Here is a 12,942-nt window from a genome sequence, read left to right as displayed (position 1 = left end):
AAAAAATGACCATTTGGAATTTCCTGACTATTTGGGGTCCCAAAAAGTCAGGAAATAATTTCCCAAAGTTGGGATCAGGACAGGAATTTTTTTTCCCGATCCCAGTACCAACTTTTGGGATCCTGCACACCCCTAATACAGAGGTTGTTCAGCGTATATTTGACCAAAGGCGATTCCTCCTCCCTGCACCCAGAATGAACTCACCCAACCTTGGTCAGGCATGTTTGTCAGTGTAGTGTGTGAGCTGTAAAAGAGTGGTTGTGTTTTCTCACTGGGCCGAAAATCCCGCCCAAACTGAGCCGCTTTTTGGGAGGAGTGCGTTGTATAACTTTCCAAGTGTTTGCATTTTCTCGCTTGGCCGAAAATGCTGCCAAAACACTTGCTTTTGGGAAGGTTATGTTGTAGCCTTTTATGCCGCAAAGTTCAGTGTGTCAATGATCAGGAAGTAGTGTAAGAGCAAGAATTGTGACGTTAGTTTGACTTTATTCAAGAATGTGATCGGCAAGTATAAGGATTGCATGGCCAACGTTTGGTTCTCCAACAAAGGGGACGAGAACACGGCCGTGCACACAAGCCACCACCAGTATGCAGGTGCAAGGTGCAGTTAACAGTTTCCAAAGACATATTTAGATGATTTTCCATCCGTCTTTGGGTCGGTGGATTCTCTTGCATGCCCATTCTGCGAAGTTTCGCCTGTATAGCTACTGGTGGTGGCTTGGGTGCACGGCCGTGTTCTCGTCCCCTTTTTTGGAGAACCGAACGCTGGGGCCATGCAATCCTTATACTTGCCGATCACATTCTTGAATAAAGTCAAACTAACGCCACAATTCTTGCTCTTACACTACTTCCTGATCATTGACACACTGAACTTTGCATCATAAAAGGCTACAACATAACCTTCCCAAAAGCAACTGTTTTGGCAGCATTTTCGGCCAAGCGAGAAAACTCAAACATTTGGAAAGTTATACAACGCACTCCTCCAAAAAAGCGGCTCAGTTTGGGCGGAATTTTTGGCCCAGTGAGAAAACACAACCACTCTTTTACAGCTCACACACTACACTGACAAACATGCCTGACCAAGGTTGGGTGAGTTCATTCTGGGTGCAGGGGGGAGGAATCGCGTTTGGTCAAATATACGCTGAACAACCTCTGTAATTCTTTATGGTCTTCATAAATGTGTACATTCATGTCAACTTAAATATTATTTGGTTCATAATATATTAAACTGGCTGTTTTATAAAAGGGTGTCAAGTGGCTGGTTTTGATTGCACTGTTTCTCTTCACTATGAGACAGATTAGTAATTTCACAAATATATGCAAGTAGATGATTTTCACGAAATAAAACCAGCTTCCCAGTCCATGTATTTCATGCGAGAACGAACTTCACAATCAGTGAGAACTTGCCCCAACTTGTTTGACACATCATTTGGGAAATTACCACCTTTATCTTGAGGATTCTGCAGCAAAGTACTGAATGTTACCTTACATTATCCTGCCATAGGTAGTAACTCTTGTCAGGTTTAATAGCACCTCTTTTTATGATTATACATCATGACGTTGATATCTCCATGGTAACTTTTACCTATATTTTCCCCATTCACCATTTCCACTGTTCTTGTACACAACATATGTCCACACAATCTAGTTGTGGAGTTCATTGTCCCTCACATGCCACCAGGCATGGCTCTTCACTGCACCAGCAAGAATATTTGAAATACACGTAATACCTAGACTACAGCAAATGCAAACCACAATGATCACTTGAATATTCTAGATTCAACGTCAACATACATTAAATTTAGAATATGATGGTGATTTAAAGTCTTGCTGATGCAGGCCGAGGTCCAGTAGCATCTTAACCTGTAACGGGCATGGTGTCAAATTGTAACACAAAAGAGCATTGCGTGGTCCCGTGGACCACCAAATTGAGTTTACTATTTTCAAGTGTTTTCAAAATATTATCAAACTTTTTCACAAATTATCATGTATTTTGTGCCTTCTTCATGGAATTATGATAAAACTTATGTCCACCCTTTTCATTACTCAGTTTATCTAATGCTGCAAAAACCTGTCACATTCATAATGGCTCTATAAATACATTGTCATATGACTAGATTCAAAAAATGATTTAGTTGTTCAATTATCACAGAACATACATGCAGTTACCCAAAGAAAATAAAACCACACAAAAATTTTTTTACACAATATCAAAATGAGGGGAAAAGCTCACTGATCGGAGTGATAGTAATTGGAAATAAGTGCTTCATTATCACTTTTATCAGACTCCAGATCTGAAAATTCACTTCGGCTTCTAACTTCGTCAAATGTGGCAAGAATATTTCCACTAAAAGACGGATCAAATCTGATTTGTGCACCAGGCTCCATACTAAAAGACTTACATAAAGGGAGTCACATGGTCCATGGGAAACTAAAACGCAGTGAGCAAAATGGCACCGGGGGGTTACTTGATATTCCAAAATATGAAGCTACTGAAAAACAGAGGGAAGTACATGTGATTCCTTCTGAAAATGAGAGCGTTGTTCTAGGCCGCAGGTCCCAGGGACCACATCTGTTACAGGTTAAAGATGTACAAGTAAGGAAAAACAAAAATGTTAAATTTTGGGTCTAGATGCTGGTAATCTCATGTAACTGGAAGGCAAGGAGTATTTGAACAATACTACCTAGTCTAGCTATAAATACTGTTACACACTATTTTGTGAATAAGCTGAATATGGTTTGATTTAAAAAAAATCTTTTAGTATATTATACATACACATATTACACACAAATAGCACCAATCAGTTTTCAAAATGTCCCCTTTTTGCCCTCACACGTGGTCAAAGTCTCTCTGACCAAGCATCTATTGCAGCATGGATGGTCTTGATGGAAAGGTTTGCCATTGCTGCCATCAAGGAGTGCTTTAAACTTTCAATTGTAGGGACCTTCTTCTTGCAGACAGTCTCCTCTAGCACTGGCCACAGTTTGTAGTCCAGGGTAATGAGATCAGGGCTATCAACTGGCCAATCAACAGTGGAGATGAAATCAAGTACACTGGTCTCCAGGTAACGTCGCATTATTCTCGCTTTTTGAGTTGGGACAGAATCTTTCTGGAACCTCTAGGGTTCATTGTGGAACACTGTTTGGATCAACGGCATCACTAGAGGGTGCAGGACACTTTCCACATACACTTTCACACAAGTTTTTAAGCCATTTTAAAAAAACTGAGGCCTGGTGGAACTCTCATAGCTCCCCCCCCCCCCCCCCCCACCAAACTGACTGATAAGGGCTGGTGGCATCTCTGAACTTTGTGAACTCTCTTACGAACTTCTCCACCCTTTCATTTTGGCAGTTGAAACTTTCTCATCAGTGAAGAGAATCCTGCAATGACCATTGGCACCGTAGAACTACAGAAACCTTCTCGAGTTCAGTTCCCTCAGCTTCTTCAGGTGTGGCATCAGAAAATATTCAGTACTCCACCTGCAAGCTCCAAGTCCAAGTTAAGTACCCTGAACATCAATTGTTGTGAAATGTTGAGATCCCATGCCATTATCACTCGCTTTCTGATGGGATTTGAAGCCACCACTGCTTTAACAGCCCCTGCTGTTCATACAGTGTGAAGTCGGTCAACTCTTGGGCGATCTTTCACACTACCAGTCTCAGTGAATCTCTGGATTGTCCAATATACAAACCTTTTGCTGATCTTCAGGGTTTTTAGGGGCTGTAAAATCTCGATGGGTGACTTTCCAACCATATGCAGAGCAATTATGGCTACTCTATTTTCATATTCACCCCACTCCATGCCAAGCACAAGAAGATACACACCAACTCTTTCAACCTTGAACACACAATGTTCAGGAGTGAGCTTCAGCACGAGCATGGTTCACGAGCCTGACTACTGGATGTACAGTCCAAGGTGAAAGTTTGTAACAGTATTTATGGCAAGACTAGGCACATGGTGCATAAGATTCTTTTTGAACAATATTACATAAAAGATGTGAATGGTTTTATTCGGAATACTCTCAACCAAACTGACTAAATGCAGCATGACATTGAACACCAAGGAAATAAAACACTCAATTTAAGCCAACGATGTTTGTTGCACTTTATTTTCAGTTTTGTGAAATATAAAAACAAGATTATATGGGTAATATTTCAAGGCAATGGTACTTTTTAAATAATTTAGAACCAATAAATTTGCAAAAATTTACTGGGAACTCTCTCTGCTTGTAACTGTAGGACTGTACATAATGCAACAACATACTGTTTACATAATGTCAACTCACGACATCATGAAGTTTAGAATGCTTTCCAAGGCTGGACTTGTATGAAAATAACTTTTTGCAAATTAGACATTGAAATCGTTTAAGTCCAGTATGTCGCGTTGAGTGCTTCGTGAGGTCCCATTTCTGAATGAAAGCTTTGTTGCACACTGGACACACAAAGGGCCTTTCCTTTGTATGGCTTCTCGTGTGGATCGTAAGAACCGATTTTCGCGCGAATGATTTCTCGCAGTGCGAGCATTTGAAAGGACGTTCACCAGTATGAACTGGTTTGTGCCTTGCAAGATCGGAAGGATTGTAAAATGATTTCCCACAGAAAGCACACTGAAATGGTTTTTCTCCAGTATGCAATCTGGAGTGAGTTGCGAGGTTGCACTTGTTGGAAAATGACTTATTACAAACTTGACACTGAAAAGGTTTCTCTCCAGTATGTATTCTTGAATGTTTTTCGAGGTCATATTTTTTAACAAAAGCTTTATTGCACATTGTGCACTGAAATGATCTCACACCAGAATGAATCATCAAGTGCGATAATAGATATTTCCTGCGGGAAAAATTTTTCTCACATAGATCACACCGAAATACCTCCTCAGTAAGCTTAGATTTCCTTCTTCTTCTCTTCTTTCCTAAATCCTTTTTAAAAGGCACGCTATCAGATCCAATATGTTTCGTAAGTTCTGTTTGAAGGAAAGAGTGCCCAGTGTAAGCGTCATCACGAGAAGCATATATATTCCTGAAAAATAAACAAGAAACAATGTAAAAAGAATAAAACAGGTTGACACATGTAATCAACTTAGCTGTTCTAGAAAGTACCGAAAAATCATGTTTTAATAAACTTGTGAAAAACATTACAACCTTTTTTTATTAAGATACGAGTTTGCGTTTGAAATTAGTCATCTCAACTCACAAACTTCAACTGTAATTTTTAGATTGCATGTTACCCAATTTCTGAATTCATAAAAATATACTGCTCATTATTTGTTTAAGAACTCTATTTTTACGAATGTGTGAGAGGGAAAAGCTGAAAATGTTACAAATATAGCAAAATATAATTTAAAAAATTAAAATAGATTCAGGTGCAGAAAATGCAAGTAATGACTATGTTTACAAGCTACTTAACTTAAAGCCAATAAGGTGAAATCTTTTTGAAGTTTGTAAATTACGTAAAAATGGTACCTGTCATGTGAAGAATAATTGTCATCCGCTAGAATGTCTGCTGTAATGTTCAGCTCAGGTTCATGCTTATATTCATCTTCTATGGAGACGCTACAAAATTTAAGCACATCTGAATCTGATGAAGCCTCTGTGCAATGTAAAGTCTCCTGAGTATCACAATTACTGATGTCTGAGTGTAGAAAAGATGCAACTTCTTCATATTCTTTTACACTGGAATTTTCATACTGACCGTCATCTTCAATTTTAGTAATGGTAGTTTGTATTATAGTGTTTGGCTCGATCTTAACACAGGAAAAGTCAACTGCGTCGCAACTTTCCCCAAATTCATCTAAGTGGTCATACGCTTGGTTGTACATTGCAGTTTCATTATAAGAATCCAATGTTGTATGCACCGATTCAGTCTTGTAAATTTCTTCGACAGTAGCTTCATCGTTCTTTTCTGCATTGTATTCACACTTCACACTTATCATAATAACAAATTTTGATGCACCACTGTTTTAGTAATATATATGCTGTGCAAACAGCAATGTTCAATTAATTTCCTCTAACGATTTCTCATAAACAACCCAAACAGATGTGTGATAGTGTGATTCAGGTGAACAGTTTCTGAAAATAAAAACAAACTACATTAAAACTAACACAAATCAGTATTCGCTAACAACAAGAATAAAAATAGCAGTGAGCTCAAAATAATGAAATCTTTTAAGTTCTCACTTATAAATTGAATGTCTTCTGACATATTGTTATTTATGTAGGTGGGTCAGAACTAGGGATGGACGATATCGGAAATTTGATATCACGATATATTGTCAAATGATACGATACGTTTCCATATCACGATATCGACGATATATTGCCGACACAATACATATCGCCAGAATATCGTGAAGATATATTGCCAAAATATAGTTAGTTGATATCGCCTGGAGGATATTTTTTCAATATCGCGATATATCATCTGGACAATATATTGCCCAACACTAGTCAGAACTTACAAGACACTACACACTACAAAGTCAGAAAAATTGTATTATTACCTGGGAACTGACTATTGTGGTGTCATGTAGAAAATCTATTTTTTTATGCATAATTGCACAACTCTGGTGGTGGCATTATTCACAGCAGTATTATTAAGCAAACGATCAAAGAACAAACTTTAAATTTTATATTTGTCTTTTCCATCAAAAGGCAGGGAACCCTTGAACCAATCTGCTTGGTCCAGTTGTCATGGGAAGGGGAAAGTCTTCTGATATTCTGTTTTGCCAAACTTATGCCTGCCAGGAAAAATTTTCGAAACATGTGGCAAATGCACCCCCAACAAGGCCAAGACACAGATAAGCGTAATGGTTGCCGCAGGGTAGCCAACGAATGGGGCTCTGATTCTCTCCCCCCCTGAACTGCAAGCAGGGGGTGGGGGGAAATGTTGACAGCAGAAGGTGCTATTTATGACTGAGTAAAAATCAGGCATGTGGTAACACCACTTTTTGCACATGTGAACTACCACATTTGGAGACAAAAAGTCTGGGTTTGATCTTTGATTCAATACATAATGGGTGTTCAAGAAATATTCATTATGCCAATGACTCAAAGATTTAGTAAGACTATTTTTTAAATACTTTGTTTGTGACCATGACAATATTCTTGAGACTTTCTTACGGTCATAACTGTAATTATCCAGAATTGCTATGTATAACTCTTTGCATAAACTTAAATGAATAAGCACAATAATAAAGTTTCTAAAAAATGTAACATATGAGTCATCATGGGCAACTAGAGGCACAAGGGATTCATGAGTGAAGTAAAATTCTGTTTTAATTTGGTAACTGTTCCGAATGTTTGTTTAAGGCCAGATATTTCATGATCAGGTGTTGAAAGCATTTAGGGACTTAATACGGTAAGAATTTACAATACTGAACCCTTCCGTATTTTCTATGCTAGTTCTTAAACTCACGGAATACGTATTCCCGATGAATTATCTGAGGTTAACATCTAGGGGTGATGTATAGAAATTGTTCATTAACATGTAGAAGTTGTAAAATAAGCTTCACAATTTTCGGAATCATTCTCCGCATACAAGCATGGGAACCATGTTTGTTGATATGAACAATTGACATTTGCAATCAGGTTGTCTAAAGCATTGCCACACTGTTGCTTTCATACTTGGAGGATTGGACCGTACCATAGAATTTTTTCAGCTAGCCGGTAAGCTCTACAATCCCACACAGAAATGTGGCGAGGATAATGAAGAAGACGACAGTGACAATCACCAGGGAGACGAGCATGTGGAATGCAGACTGCTTTGACTAGAGGTAAGTTTGGCAACAGTACATTGAGCATTCAATCGCAGGTTACAAAAACGGCATCTTCAGTGAGGAAATTTTGCCGTTACAGTGCTACGAAATTAACATTTTTTTATCGGTCTGTGGTTGCAATTGGCCCACAACCTATTCACGGATAGCCCCACAAACCATTCTCGGTAAGGTTAGACAAACAGTTAAAATTTGGGGTCGTAGAACCATGCACGGGTAGCCCCACAAACCATTCACGGATAACCCCAAATCATTCATGGTAAGGTTAGGTTAGGGAAGCATAGTTAAAATTTAGGGTCGTAGTAATACCAAGAATATATAAATTACGTTCTAAAACGTAAAATAATGCAATGACCAGTGCTCGAAAAATTTTCTTCAAAGCTAGGTGCCAGTTCTGAAAATCAGGCGCCAGGAAAATGCCTACTAGCAATTGTGCATACTACAGTATGTTTCAAAAGTCGCACAATTCGAACTTTGAAAATGTATATCATGAAAATCGTAAGAGAGATTTACACCGGGTTTTCTGTACTAAACTAATCCTATAGGCTATCACTGGGTTCATAAATTTATGTTAGCATTTATCTAAATAAAGGAAATTACATTATTTAAAGGAAAAAAATTCTTAGTTTGCTGAAGACATCTGCGAACTAATTTTCAACAATAAATGCCAACTCTTAAACAATTTGTGGGATCATTTGTTGGTGTTTGGTTGTAAAACAGTTGCTTTGTGAGGTAGCTACAGCAGAAGCAGGAAGGGCATTTTTATTGGAAAACTTCTTGTACAAGAGAGTAGGAATGAGTAGTAAAATACTCTTCAGCAATGCACACGTACTGCTCCAATGAATACGCCATACTGAATCAATTAAAACAAACAGGCACAGTAGCAGCGAAAGTGAGCGAAGAGAATTCAATGTAAACAGGGGCAGCCTAGGATTCTCTCAAAGAGTCCAATTTCGGAACAAAAATCTTGATTTACGATTTTTCACGTAAATTTATAGCCAATACTTAGACACATGTTTACAACTGTTGGCAATATTTTGACCTGCTAGTGTTGCCATATACAAAGATATGTTCCAAAAATGGCACTTTTCGCTCAACCCATAAAATCGCCAGTCAAAAATTCATCAAATGTTGCACATGACTAATATTGGTCGGAAATGGCAGACTGACATGGCATCAGTCATCAAATGTCTGATTATGACCCTTCGATAATTTCTTACATACTTTTCTTACTCAGAAGTTCATTTCTGGAAAAATTTGAATGGTGCTTTCCGTCAGATATTAATTTATATAATTTTCTGTATGGAGTGAACTGATAATTTTAAGCATTGAAAAATATCTCAATGGATGAGGCTTTAAGATGCAGAAAACCCAGTGTAAATATCTCTTATGATTTTCATGATATACCACATTTCCAAAGTTTGGGTTGTGCGACTTTTGAAACGCTCTGTATAAGATGCTGAGCATCACGGTATTCAAAGCATCGCTACATTATTTGAGAAAGCAGGAAATGGGGTGTTGGGGGACAAATGCTCACAACGTTGATAAAAAAAAAGGTACTATTATCGTATGAGGGAAACACCTACGAATCATATATTTCGGACTTCTTTACATTGCTAACGTGTTATTTTCGAATGTGGAACATTTCCTAAAGTGAAATAATGCATATCAATGTCTATTTCTTAGATTTACGAGTACTTACTGTTACTTGTTGTTTCGAATCTGTAACACATTATGGCCGTGATAGTGTACTGGTTTAGGGAGCGTTCTGAGTGTGTTTTGTCGATTTATGCAGTGTTGCAACCTCGTTCACCGGAAAATATCTACTTTCGTGCCCGGATTTGAAATTATGCTAATACGTAGCAAACCATTAACGTTAGCCTCACAAACCATTGATGTTAGCCCCAAAAACCATTTTCCGTATGGTTAGGTTAGGTTAAGTTAGGTTAGGCAAGCATAGTTAAAAATATATATATATATATACTCGACACGTCATGTCCTAGTGAAAACACGGCGAGGCTGAAACACTGGCTACGGGGTTGCATCATCTTAACACACGGAACATTGCACTCTCGTGCAGAAAGCAAATGGCGGGAGCAGAGACAGCGTGTCGGACAAAGATTTTCGCAGAAAACAACACGCATTTACATTAAAATAGATCAAATCTACATTCAGGAACTTCCACAACGCTAAAGAAAATGATTTCCATAAGTACTCTCTCCTGTAAATTTGAAGCAATCCGTTTCCCTCATACGATAATGTTACCAAAAAAAAAATCATATGCTAACTTACGCTGTACTGCAATTTGAACTTAGAATCATCAAAATATCGTACATATAACAGCAAAAGATCACAGTCGCCAGGCTGGAATTTTTAGTCGCCTTGGTGACCGGGATTTTTCGAGCCATGGCAATGACCATTGTTTTCGTGGAGAAATCCAGGTTTTCTGTTCCGATCACGGACCACTCAATTTAGCTTATTTGGCAATTTCTACACGTCACCCCCAAATTTTAACTTCAAATTCGTGATTAGGAGGCCTCAATTAGTGAGTATGCGAAATATTACAAAAATCGGGGAGAGGGGTCCGGTATTGTAAATTCGCTCCCGCAATACTCCTTCGCACCCCACACAACATCATAGCTCTTAGCAGCAGTGCCTATATCCAGTAAATGAATAGCTAGCAAATACACACACAGGAAAAACCATTCTCCATAAAACACACGTTAAGTCACCACTAAGCCGATGAGATTTACTGATTTGTTGTTTCAAGTCCACTTTATGCACAAACAGATTAATCGGACCTGGAATTAAAGTTTAAAGTGGGATCTGAACAACTATGTGCCTCCACCGGGTATAATCCAAGACTAAGCTGATGACGTATGTGTTAACAGACACAAATAGAAATCGAGTGATGTAAAAAATACGTGTGTGCTATGGTTGGTTCAGAATTAAACAATCGGAACTTGAGCCTTGTCAAGCATGAAAACAATCTTCTGAAAATAATTTTAAAAAATAAACCCCTGGCCAATTGTTAAATTGCCATTAGTTACACAGTCAAAATACCATTCACTCCAAAATCTCCAGTTTTGTATTTACCAAACATTCGCAACATACATATATACTTTGTGTCCCTGTAATTTACAGAATTGTAAATCTTGTCGGAATACAGATTTGGTTACAGAAATTTATTAGTGAAATACCTTCACTGCTCTTATATCCTTACCTTTATTTGTTTAAACTTTGTACAGGAACAAACATCAAAGAAAATCTACAATGACACCAGAAATAAAGTACTTCCTGATAACAATAAAAATAAACACAACAAACAGTTCAGGTCAGCTTTCAGCACAAGCAGAAGAATTCTACACCCGCCGCCCGCGATTCATTAATGAGCAATTGTACATGAGATGCAAATGATATGGAAGTCTTACTCGTGTCACCATCAACATTCGTTTTTGGAGTGTTCGTGACCCCCAAAAGTCGGTATCGGAAATAAAGTTCCCGTCTAGATCCCAACTTCTTTTCTGGATCCCTAATAGCCTGGGGTAGTTCTCGATGTTTTCTGCCCGAAACTTCTTGGCACTTGGCGGTGGCGGCGATTGGGTGTCAAAAAAATGAGGGAAGGGCAAGGACAATTTACTTTCTATTGGTAACCTGTGGGACAAAAGAGTGGAGGGCAAATGCCGTCGCACGCTTGCGAATTTCTTTTTCCAGTTAACTTGTGAATGCGGGTTCATTTCTTGCTCTCTGATTGGCTGTTGGAAAGTTACGGTGCTCTGATTGTGAGAATATCTTATTTCCTATTTTCAGCGCAAATTTGCTGCTTTCAAATTTAATCTAACTTAACCTAACCTAACGTACAGCGCAAATAAGATATTCTCACAATCAGAGCACCATAACTTTCCAACAGCCAATCAGAAAGTACAGTGCCTTGAATAATGTAGTGTGGAAAACGGACGGTTTTGGTACAGCGCCTAAAATAACGTAGTGTGGAAAACGCGCACGGTTCTGCGCTCTCTGGCTGGTTCCACTCGAAAATGATCCGCTAGAGGCGCTGGTGTTGACCCCGGTGCTTGGTGTTCGACTGCTTATAATGGAAGTAAATGGAGTTTTCGCTGCAACGTCTGATTCTTTTACATGAAGCATTTCTATGAATGTGATAATTGCTATGATATTTGGCACAGTGGTCGCGAAGATATTAACGAACATTCTAGATAGTCGACCACGTCCTGTTATCGTCATACTTTCGTTAATAATACGGGAGAAAAAATACGCGTGGAATGTTCTTGGCAACTAAATGTTTGTGTATGAATTAGGTTCATTATTATTATCATCATCATCATCATCATTTCTTTTAAAGATACACACACTGAAGCATTTGTATTTTTGATATTTACTGTATCTTTTCTTCCGCTTTAAACTAATCGCGGCGATGATGATAATGATGATTGCATGAAACGACAAGGGGAACCCCACAAAACTTTCTTAGTGGGGGGTAAAGGCGGTCAGGGGCGTGGTGCTGATCACATCACCTCCACTCACGACCGGATCAAGAAAGTGCGGGGCGTTACCCCCACACCCCCTATAAGCTTTCATGGCGTAGTGCTAAGCACAGGGGAACACTTTACCTTTTTTTTTACTTTCATAACAAAATTAGCACCTGGGTCGATCGCACTGCCATCTACTTGTCATCGTCTCGGGGAACCAGTTTCTTGGGTCGTTTTCCACACTACTACAGCACCTTGAATAACGTAGAGACTGGCTCCCCAGACGGATGAGGAACATAGATGGCAGTGCGATCAATGTCGGTGCTAATTTTCTTATGAAAGTAATGCGGCTTTGTTAGTTTTTGGAATATATTATGTAGATTTGTTTGTCTTGAAAGGGGGTACGTGAATTGATGGAAACAGTTATATTTGTGGAGTGATTTGCAGTCACGAAATGGCATTAATTTGGAAAGAAAAGTAAAATAAAATTAATCAATAAATAGCATGCGTAACACAAGAAGAAACATCGCAATGTGATTCCGGACGTCAGGTCTTGGACTGTGTATTAGAGTTTATTTTTCTATGTTTTTAGAATATAAATAGTATCCTGGGATATTTTTCATACCGAGGCGACAAACCACAAATGTCGGTTGAAAGCGAGCAGTCGGAAAGCAATGCAGCCTTTCGAAC

At 38.7% G+C, this 12,942-nt stretch overlaps 2 protein-coding genes across 2 annotated transcripts in view; both read right to left on the bottom strand.

Moving 5' to 3' along the window:
- Positions 1–12,942, bottom strand: part of LOC145980581 (F-box/LRR-repeat protein 5-like) — a 59,132-nt gene that overhangs the window by 38,462 nt on the left and 7,728 nt on the right. The window lies entirely within an intron of this gene.
- LOC145980574 (uncharacterized) lies at positions 4,089–11,204 on the bottom strand. Its single transcript, XM_083113608.1, has 3 exons — positions 10,989–11,204; positions 5,457–6,062; positions 4,089–5,013 (listed from the first exon to the last, which is right to left on the bottom strand). Exons 2-3 carry the CDS (start codon positions 5,924–5,926, stop codon positions 4,275–4,277), a joined length of 1,209 nt encoding a protein of 402 aa, XP_082969734.1. The 5' UTR covers positions 5,927–6,062; positions 10,989–11,204; the 3' UTR covers positions 4,089–4,274.

The sequence above is a fragment of the Lepisma saccharinum genome, chromosome 28 (assembly GCF_977018435.1).
Source record: "Lepisma saccharinum chromosome 28, izLepSacc3.1, whole genome shotgun sequence".
Lineage (NCBI taxonomy): Eukaryota > Metazoa > Arthropoda > Insecta > Zygentoma > Lepismatidae > Lepisma > Lepisma saccharinum.
Note: the sequence above shows the minus strand (reverse complement) of the source record. Positions and strands in the feature narration are given on the sequence as shown.

Excerpts from the sequence above, each read along its gene's own strand:
- LOC145980574 (XM_083113608.1), bottom strand. The coding sequence starts at position 5,926 with ATGATAAGTGTGAAGTGTGAATACAATGCAGAAAAGAACGATGAAGCT. Across the intron at positions 5,014-5,456 it reads AATTATTCTTCACATGACAG|GAATATATATGCTTCTCGTG; the intron begins GTACCATTTTTA and ends TTTATTTTTCAG.